Source organism: Macrosteles quadrilineatus, unplaced genomic scaffold, assembly GCF_028750875.1.
Source record: "Macrosteles quadrilineatus isolate MER2022 unplaced genomic scaffold, UCM_ALF_1.0 Scaffold_9__3_contigs__length_116548681, whole genome shotgun sequence".
In the NCBI taxonomy this organism is placed as follows: domain Eukaryota; kingdom Metazoa; phylum Arthropoda; class Insecta; order Hemiptera; family Cicadellidae; genus Macrosteles; species Macrosteles quadrilineatus.
The window spans coordinates 105,687,605-105,706,920 of NW_026542602.1; the positions used below are offsets into that span (position 1 = coordinate 105,687,605).

At 33.1% G+C, this 19,316-nt stretch overlaps 2 protein-coding genes across 2 annotated transcripts in view; one reads left to right on the forward strand and one right to left on the reverse strand.

The window, feature by feature from the left end:
• LOC129002212 (dnaJ homolog subfamily C member 2-like) overlaps nucleotides 1-10,120 on the forward strand; it is a 32,300-nt gene extending 22,180 nt beyond the window's left edge. Inside the window, exon 2 of the mRNA XM_054429859.1 lies at nucleotides 5,135-10,120. Within this exon, the coding sequence (XP_054285834.1) occupies nucleotides 5,141-7,000 (1,860 nt within the window). The 5' untranslated portion in view covers nucleotides 5,135-5,140 and the 3' untranslated portion in view covers nucleotides 7,001-10,120. The remainder of the gene's footprint in view (nucleotides 1-5,134) is intronic.
• Nucleotides 10,121-17,434: 7,314 nt separating this feature from the next.
• Nucleotides 17,435-19,316, reverse strand: part of LOC129004468 (uncharacterized) — a 158,646-nt gene continuing 156,764 nt past the window's right edge. Inside the window, exon 11 of the mRNA XM_054433063.1 lies at nucleotides 17,435-17,794. Coding sequence (XP_054289038.1) covers nucleotides 17,486-17,794 — 309 coding nt within the window. The 3' untranslated portion in view covers nucleotides 17,435-17,485. The remainder of the gene's footprint in view (nucleotides 17,795-19,316) is intronic.

Here is a 19,316-nt window from a genome sequence, read left to right on the forward strand (position 1 = left end):
GATTTTAATTTAAGGTTTGGCGTGCCAAGGTCTGATACTTGCGCTTATTGCGATCGGCTCTACATCAAATTAGTAGCAGCTAACGATGAAACCGAAAGAAAAAAAGTCGAAAGAGAAAGTCAAGTTCACCACTCAAAGGCAGATCTTGCCTATAAGTCATTGGCAGAAGACACTACATTTGCTAAAGCTAACCCAAACACAATTGTGCTGTGTGTTGATCTTCAACAGGTTCTTTTTTGTCCAAACCTTACGCACAACAATGTCTTTTATCAAAGACAACTTTCATGTTACAATTTAGCCATACACAATGCAGGTACGAATAAGGCCATGATGTGTTTTTGGGATGAGACTGTTGGGAAAAGAGGTTCAGCCGAAGTTGCTTCATGTGTTTTAAAATACATAACTCTACATTTTTCTAAACTCAAGGAAGGTGAAATACGGAACTTGGTTATTTGGTCCGATAGATGCGTTGGCCAGAACAATAACTGGCGCATGATTGCTTTGCTACAACATCTCCTTGTAAATGAATATTTTTCGACTGTGGAACAAAAGTTTTTGACCACAGGCCACAGTTTCCTTCCTTGTGACCGAGACTTTGCAATGATCGAAAAAGCAAAAAAAGGGGAAAAAGTGTACATCCCCTTTCATTTTGTCGAAATCATTGCAAACGCTAAGGATTATTCCCGACCATTTGAAGTAAATGTTATGGATGGCGAGGACTTTAAAAATATGGATATAGTCTTGAATTCATTGTGTACAACTAAGTTTAACATAACAGACCACGTATGGTACCAGATCACCAAAGACGACCCAATTACACTACGTGCAAGACCATCACATAATGTCTTGCAACCATGGACGTCACACTGTTTGGGAAAGAAAATGAAAAACACCAAAAGGTTCTACCCCCCTGTAAAGGTAGCAGCGTTTACTAACTTGTATACCAGTTCCTTAGGAATAAAGCCTGCAAAGAAGAAGGATTTAGATGATATGTCCCGATATATGCCAGAAGAGTTTAAAGCTTTCTATGACAATATCAAGGTTGAATAGACTAATATGAATTAAGAGTCGGATTGAAACTCACACATGTTTTGAAGCTTAAGACAAGTTTGAAAACCATGACCCTTTGCTGACAATGTTTTTAAACAATATAGGCTGTTAAGATTTTTGACATATTTTTGTGTTAAAACAATATTTTAATATATTGTATTGGGCCTGGTTGTCACAGTGTTCTTTGAATATGTTTTAGGTTATTACGTATACCTCACGTTTAGGCCTTACAGAATATGTTTTGGATTTATGAATATTTTTATAATATGTTATTGTACTATAATAAATTAGATGATATGTCCCGATATATGCCAGAAGAGTTTAAAGCTTTCTATGACAGTATCAAGGTTGAATAGACTAATATGTATTAAGAGTCGGATTGAAAGTCACACATGTTTTGAAGCTAAGACAAGTTTTAAAACCACGACCCTTTGCTGACAATGTATTTAAACAATATAGGCTGTTAAGATTTTTTACATATTTTTGTGTTAAAACAATATTTTAATATATTGTATTGGGCCTGGTTGTCACAGTGTTCTTTGAATATGTTTTAGGTTATTACGTATAGGCTACCTCACGTTTAGGCCTTACAGAATATGTTTTGGATTTATGAATATTTTTATAATATGTTATTGTACTATAATAAATTAGATGATATGTCCCGATATATGCCAGAAGAGTTTAAAGCTTTCTATGACAGTATCAAGGTTGAATAGACTAATATGTATTAAGAGTCGGATTGAAAGTCACACATGTTTTGAAGCTAAGACAAGTTTTAAAACCACGACCCTTTGCTGACAATGTATTTAAACAATATAGGCTATTAAGATTTTTTACACATTAAAATATTGTATTGGGGCTGGTTGTCACTGTGTTCTTTGAATATGTTTTAGGTTATTACGTATTTCTCACGTTTAGGCCTTACAGAATATGTTTTGAATTTCACGAATATTTTTATACTATGTTATTACTATAATATGTGCTGACAAAAAATTTGATGGCTTAGTCATAAAACTTTTACTACTTTTATATATTTGTAATAATAAACATAATTTCATACAGTACAAGTTTTATTTAAGGTTCAATTCCTACTTTCCTGAACTTTTCAGTGATTATTTAGGTGACGTCCCTGGAACAACGTTTCAAACGACTGTCGTTTGGAACGTATTACCACACGAAAAAAGATAAAAAATGTTTTATGGTGTATAAAAGTTTGTTGAAGTATAATTTACTACTAAATAATGTTATTGTACATAAAAACACAACTTATTAAGTGCAAACAAATTTATAACCTTCAAAACTAAAAAAGACTTTGATTGCGACATTCTTAGGGTGGTTACTCAAAACTGCATATTTGTCGATTAGAACGTTATTCGGCGGACCCATTCAATTGTAACATTGAACAGATGACGTATTCGAATAATAAGTATTATGTATAACCTATATTCAAAGCTCTGTCGTGTTTTTAGAGTTTTTCCATATTTGACATCTCATTAGATGTTTAGGTTAGTGACCAGAGACAAGTGACCGGACTGTAAATATGCATCTGTAACCTATAAAACTTTTAAATTATGCATGTAGTTGCTAAAATAAAGGAATATATTATTGGGAAATAAGGTAAATAAGTAAGTACGGTACACACATTTAATTATTTTTTATTCAGTTTTATTTTTTATTCATACCTGAGACATAACTTATCCCATTCTGTGACATTGACCCTACTCAAAATGACGAACCTTAATTTATTGCTTAGTAAAATGTTTAAATTCTTTTTCTTATCGCTCCTATTCCATTATAATTATTGTTAATTGACCAGGATTGTTGCTGCTGTAATTAAACAAAATGTTTTTTAGTATATTATCGAGTGCAGGGTCGAGTGCCGATTGCCTAAACACTTTGACGAGGGTCATTTTACAGCCTGAGGCTTGGCGGGGCGAGTGCCGGCCAGGTATCAGTGACCGGTTCCACGGTGCAGCGGGTAGGGGAGTGGAAAGATCCATCAGGGGATGAGCAAAATTAGTTTTAGGGATGAAATTAAACTGTTATACCCTAACCTAACCTAACCAAACTTGCTGATAATGAAAAAAATTGGTTTACTAATCGAATCGATATTAATTTTCAATCGTACCCTGTCTCTGTGAAATCCTGCCCACTAAACCCCTTTTTGTTCATTTTTTTCTTAAATTTATTGTATAATAAAAAAAATTGTTTTCACTAAAAAGATTTTTAATTAAATTTCTTACTCTTCTAGAAAAAACATTTCTAGTACATATTGGTTAAAAATATAATATATAATTAATAAAATTATGTTTTTACGAAGATTAATTATGTTATCTGACAATCAAATATAGGCCTAACAATAACTGTCGTAATAATTGGCAGATATATCCAATTACCGTCCGCAGGGCCCAAAACGATAACGGGATATTTCCGTCTACCGTCCGCTATGCACAAAATGCTAGCAGATATATCCGCCTCTATAGTCCTGAAGGGTTAATAGGGAACTAGTAAGCGTATAACTCAGTGGTATTTCCATGCATTCTCTAAATTAAGTCGACATTGAGGTGTTCCGTCTCAATTATGTGTATGGATAATCAACAATTTTAAACAGATTACAAATTCATCTGTGGGGGTGAGAATTATGATCGGACCTCAAAATTAGTGTGACATGTTCAAAGCGATGCTAGTTTTCGGGCGGGCCTACAAGGACTGTTTTCCACAGCAGCACGAATTCTATCGAATGTTAGTTGTCAGGCGTCCGACCCGACTTTGGATGGCTTGTCTGCTTCTTTTTTAAAGCAGTAGCTGTTGTTCTAATTTGGTTTCCACCACATGATTGTGCTACGTAACGGATTCCACGTCACCCTAATTAAAAGAATGTTCGGAACTTCCCCCAAGTTGCAATGACTGAATAATTTTTTTTTAAATTAGACTCGAAAATAAACGTGCGTTGCTCAGGTGACCCTTGCTCTATGACCACAGATAATAAATGGCATCGTGTGGGCTTTCCAACGAGCCTAACCCCACCACTTTCAGACGACCTGTCGCTGAACAGTGTGCTGCAGAAAATAGATAGGTTTTTTTTTGTCGCACCCTGTAAAATGACTTGATTTCTATCAAAGACGCTAAATTTTTTACCCACCCAAAAACTGGTAGGACAACTTATTGTAAACTATAGCATCTTTTACGACATAATAATCTATCAAAGTATCAAAAATTGATACAGCTTTCCCTTAAAAGTGTTTGACTTCATGCTTCATTACAAAAATGCCACTGGCGTAGATACGAGCAAAAAAAAAAAAAAAAAACAAAAAAAAATTAAGGGAGAAAGTATGAATAATTATGACAGTAGCGCAGTCTATGAGTGGCTCTAACAATGTTCTTTTTTATGGAAAATAAGCTACTGGTGGTTCATTTAGATGGGATTTCATCTTCAGTTTCCAATAGGCCTATACAATGGTTATAGTTATTGAAATTCATATTTTTTACCCCTGGACTAAAAAAAATAGGCTTAACATATCCTTGTCAAAAAAGTACAACGGTTCAATTTCTGCCGGGACTAACAGAGGTTGACCATTTTACCATTGACCATTTTAGCCTCCATTCCTTTTCAAAATGGACTGGCTAATATATTTATTTAGGATATAGGCCTACTATAGAATTTCAGTGCACTAAACCTCCAGTTGTATGCTTATTGTAAGGCTGTGGCATTTAACATTTCCAAATCAGCCCACAGCTAAAGAATCTAGGCTATTCAAAACATACCAAAATCCGTGTTTTAAACTAACCAAATTGAACTCTTCCAGTAACTTATGACCTCTTCAATAAATACTCCTTAAATATAGGCCTACTGTACCGTAATTTGAATTGTTAATTAATTTTTAATATTAGTTATATAGATTAATTGTGAATATAATCTTAATTAGTAATTTAGCAATTAATATTAAATGCCAACTGTTTCAATAACTAAAGTTCTTACTTTTTTGGTTTAGTTAAATAAATGTTTAAAGCAAGGGTGTCCTTTTGCAGATTAACAGATGTTTAATAATTTTTTTTTATAAATGCATCGCTCATTCTGTTGCAGGTGACAATGGGGGAAAATAAAGAACCAGTCAACCCGGGCAGTGCAACTGATACTAGTATAAATGAAGAAAAAAAGAATATAGGAGAGTCAGACGAGAGGCAACTGGCTGTTAAGCTGCGTCGTGTGGAGTGTGTCGGACCTTGGTTCCTTCGATATATCCGTGAAAAAGATGCGGAACATCACCATTGTGAATCGCAAGAGGCAGATGAAGAGGAGTATGAAATTGAAAATGATGATACATACTTGAAGAGCCTTGATCCAAAATTGTGGAAAAATCAAGACCACTACGCAGTGTTGGGCTTAGCAAAGATAAGACACCGTGCACCTGACGCTCTCATTAGAAAGGCTTACAAACAAAAAGTGTTGCTGCACCACCCTGATAAAAGAGCAAATGCAGGAAAGATAGATATTAATAATGATTACTTTACTTGTATCACAAAGGCTTGGGAAATTCTTGGGTCAAAAGACAAGAGAAGAGCTTTTGATTCGGTTGATCCTGAATTTGACAATACAATACCTTATGATAATGAACATGTAAGAAAACATTTCTTTGAGGAATTTGGTCCAATCTTTGAGCGAAATGCTAGATGGAGTGATAAAAAGAATGTACCTAGACTGGGAGGTCCTGATGCCACTAAAGATGAAGTTGAGAGATTTTACAACTTCTGGTTTAATTTTGAATCATGGAGAGAGTTTTCTTATTGGGATTCAGAGGCCAAAGAATCCGGTCAAGATCGTGATGAAAGAAAATGGATAGAAAAACAAAATAAAGTTGACAGAGCAAAAAAGAAAAAGGATGAAATGGCTAGAATAAGAAGATTAATCGACTTGGCCTACAATCTAGATCCACGAATTGTGCAGTTTAGGAATGAAGAAAAAGAACGAAAATTGGCTATGAAGAAAGCAAAACAAGATGCTGCTAGAGAAAGAGCTGAAGAGTTGAAGCGAATTGAAAGAGAAGCTGAGGAGAAAGCGAGACGGGAAAAAGAGGAAGAAGAAGCCAAGGAAAAAGCAAAAGCTGAAGCATTAAAAGCAGAACGGGAAGCTGAAAAACGTATTGTGAAAAAAGAGAGGAAAAAGATTAGAGATATATGCAAGGCCAATAATTATTTTATATCGAATGATAATGAATTAGTACAAAATATGACAGCAATAGAAAAAGCACTTACTGTTTACAGTAAGACAGAATTGATAGAGCTAACCAAAACTTTAGAAACCAAGGGTAAGGATGGATTTATGGAGATGATGGCTTCAGTTGAAAAACAGTCTGAACAAGAGAGAAAACAAGATGAAAGTCTTATCAATAAACATAATACATCTCAATCAAATGACTCCAAGGGCACAGCTTGTTGGTCTAAGGAAGATGTTCAAATTCTCATTAGAGCTGTTAACCTCTTTCCAGCTGGCACAGTACAGCGATGGGAAGCCGTTACAAACTTCATAAATCAGCATTATAATGGACTGCCTGGAGTAAAAGTAGTCAGAAACAAAAAGGAGGTTTTATCAAAGGTCAAGGAGTTGCAAAATACCTCTGGAGATCAGTTGAAAGAAACCATCAATAAAAATGCTTATGAAAGTTTTGAAAAGGAGAAGAAGGCTTCGTTGGCTGTTGCATCAGAAGCATCTGAACGTGTTGACGCCGTAGCAGCAGCTACAAGTACAACACCGTGGACCTCGGAGGAGCAGAAACTTTTAGAGCAAGCCTTGAAGAGCTATCCCAACGGGACACCAGAACGATGGGACAGAATTTCTGAGTGTGTCAAGTCTAGGAGTAAGAAAGAGTGTATGCTCCGTTGCAAAGAACTGGCTGAAATAGTAAAAGCGAAAAAAGCTGCCCAAGCAACAAAAAGTGCTACTGGTAAATAACAAAGTACGTTTTTATAGTAATAAATTCATTTTTGTGCTTTACTGATACGATACGGTTTTAACTTCATAAAATGGTTTTGTGCTCTGGAATGTAAAAATTAAAGTCAAAGCAAAAATATAATTTAGATTTACATTGCTCATGTGGATTCCAGCTATAGGTCTCCCAATTTAACTATATGCCATTTGACGTTTGAGATAGTATTTTTTTCAGTTAGAAGCCTAATTTGTTGTTGTTAAGGTTGGTAACTTTTTCAGTTCGTAATAGTACCTACATTTTTAAAGATTAATGGCCATTTTATTGGTTTTATAAGCCATTAGGTCCTATAGTCTTAACTGCTTAAGTTTTTAATAGGATTGTTAAATTTTATTTGTTTTAATAGGCCTAAGTTGAAAGATTTTAAAGTTTTTTTATAATACACTACCGGTATTTAAAAAGTGAATAACTGAATTTTTTGTGTTTTAGAGAAAATCATGTGCGTTTTTGCAATGTTTAATGAAGACTATTAAGATATATTACACTCATTTCCTTACAATCTTGTTATGATGAAATCTTTAAAATCGTCAGTCCACAACTAAATGTATTTAAATCATTTTTTTGATGTCCTAAAATATTGAAACAACAGTGTAACTTAAATATTAAACCTTTACGCACCAGTCCATTGTCACCCTACTTCAGAGTACATGTATATCTGTTGGTATTAAGTTTTAAGTATTAAGATCTGCTGCACCCTGCAACTAACCCTTTTGTTGTTTAAAATATATTTTGAAATGTTGCTGACTGTTAACACTAAAATAATTTTCAAAAAGTGGCTGTTAACCAGTTTGTACAATATTTTTTTAAAGTCTTTAAACAACCAAACCATGGTTACCTAGAATACTGTACTAATATCACACTACAAGCATAATTTACTGAATGAGACTAATACAGCCCCTGATCAGAAGCTCAAAGTAGATTTCACATCCTGTTGCAAACCCTGAAGCCTGTTTTCCCCCAATTTCCCACGGAACAAGCTATTACGTAGGTCTCAGGGCAAGACGTGGATCCAAGCCCGCTTTTGTAAACGGGCCCAGGCTCAGGAGCGCAAGCAACAGAACATACTTTGAAAATATTTTAAGTCGTGCGAGAATAGAATGCTCTCCGCGGTTCTCGCTCATCACTCATCACTCCCACTGCTTGTATGTTACTACTTGTTCATCGACTTATCTTTATTTGTAATTTGTAATGTAATTCTTTCACTACTTACTAATTACAGTTCCTTTTGTTCAATTAAATTTTTATTTTATGAATCCTATCAAAGAAAAATGAGGGGGCGAAACTACCTCTCGAGCCCATAGCACGTCACATGCTAACTGCTGGCCTGCCTGGATACGGTATTGTTTTAATGTCCACAGATGCCAAAAACACTATCCATTTAAACTCATGTAATATGTAGGCATATATAAAAAAAATGTGTCCATTGATAAATCAAGTAAAAAGGATCTCATTTCGATGATATTCGGTACTAACAAGTAAACCTACATTTATTCAAACAAGTTCGCGAACCAGCATGATTGGACTATGGAAACTGGGTTTTATGTGGTAGAAATTTGTTTTATCCCAGTTTTGACCCTAAAAACATAAAATTTACCAATTTCTTGCTAAACAATTTTATTTAGCTTAAATAAATAGGCCTAATTAAATTGTATGAAGAAAACTCAAGAAATTATAAATTTCAATTCTGATGTTAGCCTGTTCTTATTGGGAATAAGTAAACTGTTGGCTTGTTTACGGATATATTTTGACCGAACTTGGCAAATTTGTATATTTTATACTGAGCTAACAACATAAAAATAAAATAATAAAAAAATACACTTTATAACCATCCATGTAGCAGCAAACCTAAGTATTTGTTAAAACTAAATATTTAAGTGAAAATCCAATGAGTTAAATGGAAATTTGCTTGGTCTGTAGGTTTGCTGGACAGGGTTATTATATGTTTTTTATGTCCGGTTTGTTTTGTGTGCATTGTGTCAAGAACAGTTCTTCTACTTTAGATTAATTTTTTTCTGCTTTTGTTGATAATTAATAATAACCTGGAGAAAACTGATGTACATATAACTTAGATTGACTTATTTGATCATTATAGAAATTGATCGAGTCTTTAGCTTAGTCGGTAGCATGACAAAGTTATGGTAGTGATGTTATGGGTGATTGTGTCTCGTGTCTCTCTTGCACTGTACAGGCTCAGCCTTTGCTTTTCTTGATAACTTTGACTAAGAACAAGAACCAAACATTCCTTCTCCTTGTTAAAGTCGTATCTAGTTTTTAAATAAAAATGGATGTAGGCCTAGATGGATAGAGCCATGTTGGAAGGAAAAACATAGGTGTAATGCTCCCGTCATAGGTTGACGTCACACAGATTGCAAACAGAAAATGGCCTGATTCTAACTAACATATAAGTATATGGTATATGTTTTGATTTGATTGTTATTGTTTTTATAAATTGTTTCTAAATAGCGAGATGGTGTTTGCAATCTGGGTGACGTCAGCATATGACGGGAATATCACACCTATGTTTTTTCCTTCCACTATGGGCTACAGCGGGTCCGTATGGGATGTCTAGTTTACTTCTGTATCTAAAAAAAGAAAAAGGAGCCTACTGTACTTAAAATAATAATGTAGTTTGTTGCCCCAAATATCACAATCTAAGTACTGTAGACTAAATTTCAACAGCTGTGTGTTGCCCCATTGTGCATAGTGCAGCATTATGGTGAGGGACATGTGCATGGCTCCATGTGTATAGTGCAGCATTATGGTTAGGGACATGTGCATTGCTATGTCCCTTACCAATGTTTGTTAATCTATGTATTGATCTTTCCCCTATCTTTTGATAGGCACTTCCATCTGCTATACATACACTAGGTATCCATGGTTCAGATATTGTGTTACTGTTTTCATGAGTTGTGATTATGTTATTGTTTGTTTTAATGTGATATAGGTTAATAGAGAATGAGGAGGAATGTGGCATAGACAACCAACATTGAAATATAAAAAAATATTTTTGTAACACTTGCAATATATGTAATGTAAATAACTCATGACATTTGTTTGTATCAATTGAAAATAAAATTTTAAACCAATCAGCTTTGAAATAATTTATTTTCCCTTAAATGTGTTTACCATATACCTAGTACCTATAGCCGAAGTCATCTTCATTATTTTATGTTAGGTTATTCAACCTTCCAAGTTTACCGACCTAGAGGAAGATCAATCACCGTGAATTGATGTTCGAACGCTGATCTTGTCTGTTGTTTTAGGCGCTGTATTTTCTGATTGTTTAAGTGCACTGCACAAGCATTTAAACATACCTACCTTCAAATCTCTTTGTCTCCGGTCCAGACTACACTGGTGTGAAAGAGGTAATATACACACAAATTGTGCTGTTTTTATATTAGTGCCTAATTTTTAAAACAGGAAGAAAAATACCACAATTAAACTCATATTATATTTCAAAATTTCATTTTTACACTCAACATTATACATCAGGGAAAATATCTGATATAGTATTTACAACAATATTTTTCAATATGGTCGTGAAGAGTAAAAAACTAGCTTCTATAGTGATAGGGTAAATGATATGATGGTTAACATAATTATATTTACAATCAGTAAATTAATTCGGCGAAAGTATTGTGGCAAATTGACATTCCATGTAAGATGCACACTGTACGTATAGTCAGTGGCGGTTCCAGGACCTTGTCAAGTGGGGGGTGTTCCACACCTACTAAGAAAGAGAATGGTCCAGGGGTTCTCCCCAGCAAAATTTGGTATTTTTAAGCGGTTCGATGGCTTTCTTTAGCCATTTTAACGTCTAAACTATGTTCAATAATCTCAGTTCATTTTTAGGACAATTTTGTATTTGATATCTATATTTTCCAGAATCCAATGGAGGGGCTTTAGACCCTTGGAACTGCCACTGTATGGTTACAGAATTTTTGGAAACTTTTGATTTAGTTTTTGCCAAATTTAATACACAAAAGAAGTAGTTTATGAAATAGTAGTACACTTATAAAGTTGTTAGGAACAGAATTACAACCCAACAATGAGATATATTATTGCTGAATTGATAATTTTTTTTACTAAATATACACTGCGGTTAAGTATAGATATTCTATTCCCTTGTTTTAAGTAGTAGCAATTTTTTTTGTAAAAAGAGCTTAATTCATTGAGCCACCAAAGAGTGTTCACCGTAAAACACAATTTTCTTTCTTTACTCCAAGATTTAAACCATGCGGAACTTAAAGCCGAACAGTTAGTAGTTATGTTTACTATAGCAGCATTCGTTTTTGAAGGAAAATAAATGTTATGTTCCATCTATGATAAATATTATTATTTAGCAGTCTCAATCCAAAAGATAAAAGAGAACTTCAATAGGAGTGAATTTAATGAAGGGCTCGTCCAACTATGGTCTCTTAGCAAAAAAAATGGCTATGGCTGGTCCATGTACAGTACAGTAGATGTTATGTATTCTTCAGTACCGGTATCCATAGACTATAATAATAGGTTCATAGAAATACATTAGTACAGAGTGTTATATTTTAATAATCTAAATGATCAATTTTCTTATTGTAAGAGTTAGGCACTAAAAAATGTGATGATCCATTTAAGTACTGTATTGTGTCAAATTAATCTAAAATTACCAGTGGAAATAAGTTATTGAAAGACAAAGTACATTCAACATTAGAAACAGTCCAATGCTTCAACTTTGCTTTGGTTGAACAATTTAAACCATACAATAAAATAGAGCGATGATCATCGTGTATCTCAGAAATTGACCTCAGATATGATGATGATTCAAACACAAATGTATTAGTTTATTCATAGTTTAAGGCGATAGTTATTGCATTGTAGAGGTTGTCTTAACATTTAGAATACTTTCAGTCTATTCTACCTGATAATGTTGGTAAATTTAAATGATTTAGATTTTTACTGTTTTTTATAAATTTTCTGATAACCAGCCAGTTGCCGATTTGCAGTGGAATGGAAATCCGGTACCTCTCTTTCGAAAAGATAAAAATATTGGAATAAATAAGTACATAAATACTAATTGATAAGTACATAGGTACTGATCACATTAAATACATTACAGTTCCGGCACCTTGTTTTTTTACAAACCGTGCTCTGCCGATCCCTATAGAAAATATCAATAGAAATCATTTTAGTTACAACTAAAAGAATAACAGTCGTTGACAACTCATGTTTGGTGTTACATTTGTTTTTAAGGCCAAGGACATCTTGAATACTTAGTGAATTCACACTTTAAAGCACTAAAGCTGAAATCAATTATATTCAGTCCAACAATACACTCTTTTATACTTAAGGATTTGTTCATGTAGAATAGACTGCATTGTCACAATCTAACATGTAAATATATTTATATTAAATAGTAAAAAGGCTGATTTCAGAATTTCAGCTTCTCTGTATAAATCGGTTTCGTACATCTATTGCGATTATATGATATCCACATGTAGAATACTACAACAATCACTCTACACACGAACAGTAATTCATATTGTTTGGTAGAAATTACATGTTGAAGTTACTATTCTAGTAGTTTTATAAGAATTTAAAATGTTTTGTGAAGTTTAGGTTTGTGACAAATGTTTGAGAAGTAAGACATTGTAAAGGCTTTCACATTATTTGAACACACAATGTTCTTTAGAACTCTTTAGATGCCAAAGTTGACAGTAAAAGTAAAGTTACCTGTATAAATGAAATAATGGGTTTAAAAAAGGTTAAGATTTTGTTGGATTGGTCTAGAGAAACTTTGAATGAGGAAATGGATTAATAACGATATACAAAATGCTAACACAAATTTTATCTATCAATAGAACTTTCAAACCCATCCAACCAGTTTTATATTTCAAAGATTTTAATTACAAAAATATTAGTTAACAAATACTTATTAGTAAAATAAATAGTTAACTTAATAAAACCTTCGTGCAAATTGTAAGTAATTTGTTTAGGAATAATTTATATTATACAGATTATCAAAAAAGGATAACAACTACATTAATAACAACAGTGTATCAAGAAAAGTTACAAAGTCGTTGTCAATATGCATTACACATGATCTTTAGGAATAATATATCGGTGTTTGATGTAAACATTCAATAGTAACTTCAATCAAACGCTTAAAGAGAAGAGTGAATACATAGTCTCTGTCTAAATACTAGGTTATTAAATAAATTGCACCTATCTACTTATGAATTGGGCCATAATTTCTGTCTCAAAGCTGTAAACTCAAAAATAATTTTCACCCTATTGGGCAAAATTTGCGTTTTCTGTTTATTTTTGCAAAATGATTAAACATATTGATTTATTGACTATTTTTTTTTGTATCAACTAATTGGTATTTCACTTTTTATTTTTTTACATTCTTGTTATTTCAAAATGACCATAACTTCTGAATAGTCATTCTGGTATTATATTGTTTGAGTTAAATCTATTGTATCATCAATTTAATTGGTTCAAACATTGTATTGAAATGATTAGACCAGGCATATGCTGAGACGCACGTGGCGCAACACAGGATTTCACAATTCAAATAGAGAAGTATTCAATTTTCATATCAGACCCAGAAGAGTTGCTTCTATCGTTGATCTTGGCGATTGTGTAGTGTGTGTGTTGCATGTGCTGCAGCCCAACATGAGGCATGTGCTAGTCACATTCGTGTGCTGTGTGGCTTACGTTGGGAAACTTGGCTTGTGTGTTGTGTCACTTGGGTCTCAACTTACGCCCTTCCTTAGAGCAGTCTATCAGTTAATAGGTTTTTAAGCGGTAAATAACATCACCATTTTAATAATTAAACAAATTTTAAATCAACTAGAGATGATTAGTACCGGCACCTTCATACCAAATAATATGAAACCATTGTTAATCCATCTCAAAAATTGTTACAATGATACTTCCTTCATATACTAATGTATAGGGAGAGAAAGTAAAAATTGTATTCTAAAAAGTATTTTTGTTCAATGCCTTGCAATGAATTAAGCTTCATGAAGTGCTAATTATTTTACCTACGACCGAATACTGAGTTTTAGCTAGCGAATTTCCCATAATAGGAATAAGCTATTACCGAAGGTCTCATGGTAAGACCTAGACCCGGGACCGATTTACTTTTTCGTTTTGAGGTCCCCAGAGGCAAAAAACACCATCCGTTCAAATTCATATATAGGTCTGTATAATATATATGTATGTGTCCGTTAGCACGATAACTTGAGCAAAAATAATCCGATTTTGATGAAATTTGGTACAAATGTGTAAACCTACGTTTATTTGAAGAAGTTCACGAACCAGCATAATTAGATTATGGGAACGGGGGTTTATAGGGGGTTTTATGGAGTAAAAATTGAGTTTTCCCATTTTTGACCCTTAAAACACAAAATTTCTTTTCAAACCATTTTGTAGAGCTTAAAAAAAGAAATAATTTTGTATATTGAAGCGTTGTTGTATGCCTAACGGTTACGGAGATAGTAAAAAAAATGTTAGTTTAAAATTCTCATGTTATTGTTATGGAAGAAAACATCATCTCTCTTAGTTTTGAGTTTTGAGTAGTGATTATTAGTAATTAAAAACCGGTCGTAGGTTAAGCAGTGTAGGCTACACAACTCTAGTGTTAACGACACTCATAAAAGTTAAATTTTCTACTCATGACACCACTATCCTTACTCGATCGTTGCGCAAACTACTAATTTACAATTATTCAAATTTGAGGATGTAGACTTGCTCATAACCATGTGTAGCAGACTGGATGACAATTTTTGGGATAAGAATATTGTTTGATTTTATTCTACAGGACGAACCAACCCACATTGGCTTTTTGATTACTTAACTGTGTTTAAAATATATCACTTTCTAAAATGTTTGGAGGGTGATATACATCTAAAAAAAAATACTTGTCTCCATTTATATTGTTGCAATGAAATAAATAAAATTTAATTGTGGTTTGAAAGTTATTAATATACAAATTTATGTTTGGTTTATCTTTTTAAAGAATTGTAGGCATATATTTATGAGGTAAACTATATTTGATGTCCAAATTACATTTATATTGGGGCTCTTATCTTTCTCTAACTTTGCCAAGTCATAAAATGAATTATTTGTAAAACTTCAGTTTCAGGTACTACAACAGTTTCAAAATCTACATTTAAGGTTGATTTAAAAATGTGGTACCTATTTATAGTAGTTTACGCAACGATTGCGTTAAGTTAGTCTTTACGACACGATTAGTAAATTTAAGGCACAAGCCTTGGCGAATGCCTTAAAAACTTCTATGAGTGTCGTAAAGACTATTAAGTTGCGTACACTACTTTACCTACGACCGTTTTTTAACTACTAAAAATTTGGTTTTTAATTACTAACAATCACTACTTATAACTTCTTAGAGGGGTTATGTTTTCGTTTATTGTCATTGGCACTGAAATTGATGCAACGACTTATTATATATAATCAGCTGATTGCATGTAATTACGTGTTTGTAAAACGTCGTTAAATAATGCGTTACTTTTTTCAGGGACTAGGTTCTGCCAGCAGCATTCTTACCATAAATACTGTATCAGGTACAATTAGGGAAATATTGCATCTTTTTTTGGACAACTGAGTAATATAGTGAAACAGTTAATTTACAGTTAGATCTTAGCATCGAATATGTAGTCCACAACGAGTTGGGTGAAAAAGTGGTTAAGAGGGTTTCAAAATAAACCAGAAGCACATTTTCATTTATCAATATAACCTTATTTTGTTTCGTCCATTTAATGAATTGCTGGTATGTAAATTCATACCTTTGTTTCGATTTTGGTGGCAAAAGATTAGCACAAACAGTTTGTGCTCTCATTTCCATCTCGTCAACTTCACTTTCACTAACTGGCATTTTTAAATCAGTTTAATCTACCTTCCTTTAACTTCCACGAACTTGGGTTAAGAATACGCGAGTATCAACAGGAACAAGTCGGATCAACAATTAAAATTGTCAACTGATCAGCTGACCAGCTGATTAGTTGACGAAGCATTACAATTTTACTTATTTTCTCTCAATCCTTGAACCTCATTGGTTACCCGTGTTGTTATGAGAAAAACTATGCTGTTATGAAATGAAACTATGCTGTTATGAAAGTAAACAGCTGTTAAGTGAAACTTTACAGAACTGAACTGAAATGGCCACTTTAAAAAACGGTCATAGGTAAAAATATTTAAGTTAAATTATGTTTTCTTCATAGGAAACACTTTTACGATAATATGATAGTAATATACTTTTGGCTAAATTGTGAAATGTAGGATCTCATTTTAGACATTGTACTTTAAAGGTATAAGATCTTGAAGAGCATCGATTGTATTTCAAGCTATTCAACCTGTTTCTTGAATTGTTATCTCTTGATCTTCAAACCGTAATTTCATTAAACTTGACAAAAAATAATGTGTTCTTCAGAATATTATGTGTGGTTGGCTTTAACTGAACTGAAGTTTTTTTTTTAAATATCTGTGCCTGTAATTATAACCATCATCTACAATCCATGAAAATCGTATTGGATATATCAAAACACAATTGAACTTAAATGGAACCAGTAACAGTTTAACTATGTATTTCTTAGTTTTTTGTAGACTAAAAAGTTTGTAAAACGTTGTTTAGTAACAAAAAATGTAAAAATAACTCAATATAAATAAAAAATGCAATAGAAACATATAACTTAAATCCTAAAAATATATATTACAGTTTTCCAGGATTCACAAATCCTATTTCTTAAATAACATTCTCCTTGATAGGTGTAGTTTGATTTTTACTGTACATTTATACAAAAAAACAACAGGTACTACATTGGAAACCATAGATATTATTCCGTTTCACCTTCTTAGCATAATGCATAGTACCACTAAATTATCACTTAAAAAATGGTTTACATGGTTTAAGTTTTAAAGTGGGAAAACAATATGTGGCTCTAGTACTTTATACAACTATTGATACGGTTTTTAATTGGCTTTAGTTTTCCTTAATACTTTATTTATCATAGTTGTAGTTTAGTTAAGTTGCCAGCAGAACACTAACAATAAGTAATGTAATTGGTTGTGGTTATCCAAGATACTAGTATAAAAAGAGACTGAAAATCACAAACAACGTTATCTTTTAATTTAATGTCAAAATCATATTTGAATGACGATTTGTTGATGCAAAACTTTTTTTATTTATTATTTACAAAGTTAAAATAATTTTTAACTGACAAAAACTAAAATATCTATGGGGAGAGATTTGTAACATCCTACTCTATTTACAAGGAATACATACATTCAAGTAAATTTTGGTTTTAAAATACTATAGTTTGGTCTTGATAATCTAAATGTCTTGATGTTTTACATGAATCAACAGGAAATCACATGAGCTAAGAAGTTGAAACTGGAACTATTAAAAAATTAATTAGTTGAGTTTTTCTACCACTCAATGTTGTAAGTTTCTACAAGTGTTGTTCAACAAAAGGTTTCTCCGAGGCTTCAGAGATGGAGAGGACGGGTAGTTCAAAACGATGTCCCGCAGGCTCAGAGTCTTGCCGCGTGAAGTCACAATCTCGGCTGTCATGGTCGCGCTCCCGTAAGTTACCCGCACTGACTGTGCGACGCATGGTGACTGCGTGCTCAGGCGGCACTAGAGGATCCCTCTCTGCTGACGAGTGCGCAATGTAAACGGCAGAGTTGATACGAGACCGAGACAATCGGGATCTCCAGCCTGGAACCGGGTCATCCATCCCGAAGTGATGGAGGTGTCTCTGTAAATTGAGGATCCTTTAATTTTTTCATCAGTTGGCTAGTGTTTATGCTTTGCTTATGACTGTATTTGAGTCTGCAGTGATCCTTTTTTACGTAAAAAAATCACACCCTGTTTCTGTGAAATGAGCAAAAATCCAAGTGGCAGCTAGTGAATTTAGAAAGAGGGCGAAAAATAGAAAAGAGGGACAGTGAAAAAGTACGTATTAGTCCACAACAAGTCCCTAAAGTAGTTTTTTAAATGAATTAAAATCATTTAATGATCATATGTACCGAAAGTTATTGCTAAAAATTAACTTTTATGATAATATTAACGAGTTTACAATAAATATTTAGGGAAAAAATCAAGAGTTGTGTAGTTACATCTTAGATAAAACAAGATTTGTTTAAATTCAAACTTTTTATAACTAAACCCATTTTACTTTTCTAAAATCTGCCCTTGGAAATAAAAATGTGATCCTATGTCAGTAAAAGTTAAAACTTATTGTACCTATTTAATTGACTTTTGTCATTTTTACTTTACTATGAACTCTTATAAATGATCAAAAATAAAAACAACCTGCATCGTTGTTATGTTGCAGATGTGTGTGTACAATCGTAAAAAGTCTATTTTTGTTTGATTATTCAATGAAAGGGGAAAGGGGCTGGGCCATATTTAGTTCCTAGATGCTCAAGCCATAGAGGCCCTTCTATGCTAATTTTTTGATGGCTGGATTGTAAGAGGTTTAGAAACAGAAATACACGTTGTAACGCTTCAACTGGATGAACTCCATCCTTCGTTAAACCGCTTTTTTCGATGATCTGATCAGGGAATGGACCTAGGAGGTTAGGGCACCTAATAATAAATAATTTTATTTTATTTTTCAATAATTTTTACGATCCAAATCTTCCGGAATCATCTTCTTTGATCGCGGTCGTGACAAAATCCTGGAACAATCGTGAAATTATGCTTGCAGCGAAATAGTGAACATTTTCCGTGATCACAAGGACAACTCTTATTGTCATGCACTGTGGATGCGATACTCCCTGGTGTGGATTAACGAGTGAGTACTACGACTATCCGCAGTACTATCCTGAAAATTAGACTAATTCGTATATACCAAGGCAAAAATGTGGTTCGGATTCCACTATAAACTGTAGGTCCCTTAGTTGCCATTAGCTGTATGGGCTATTAATTTTTCATTTATTTATTCATTTATTACATGCACGGCAAATGCCATTTTACAAGAGAGTTGAGTTGAGATTGATAAAAATTTATGTGACTTAAAGTGAAATAGTTATAGTGCGATCAATAATTAAATATCATAACAAATATGAAATGATAATAAATAATATGAAATATAATAATATGAAATACGATAACAGCACAGTTTTGATGAATAAATATACATGATTTACAAGACGTAACAGCTATACAGGCATTTTTTGCACGAAAAAATAGACAATTTAACAACAATAAACAATTATAAATTATATAAATTAACAGCTGTGTCTAATTAAGAAATAAGTCGGCATAAGTCACTA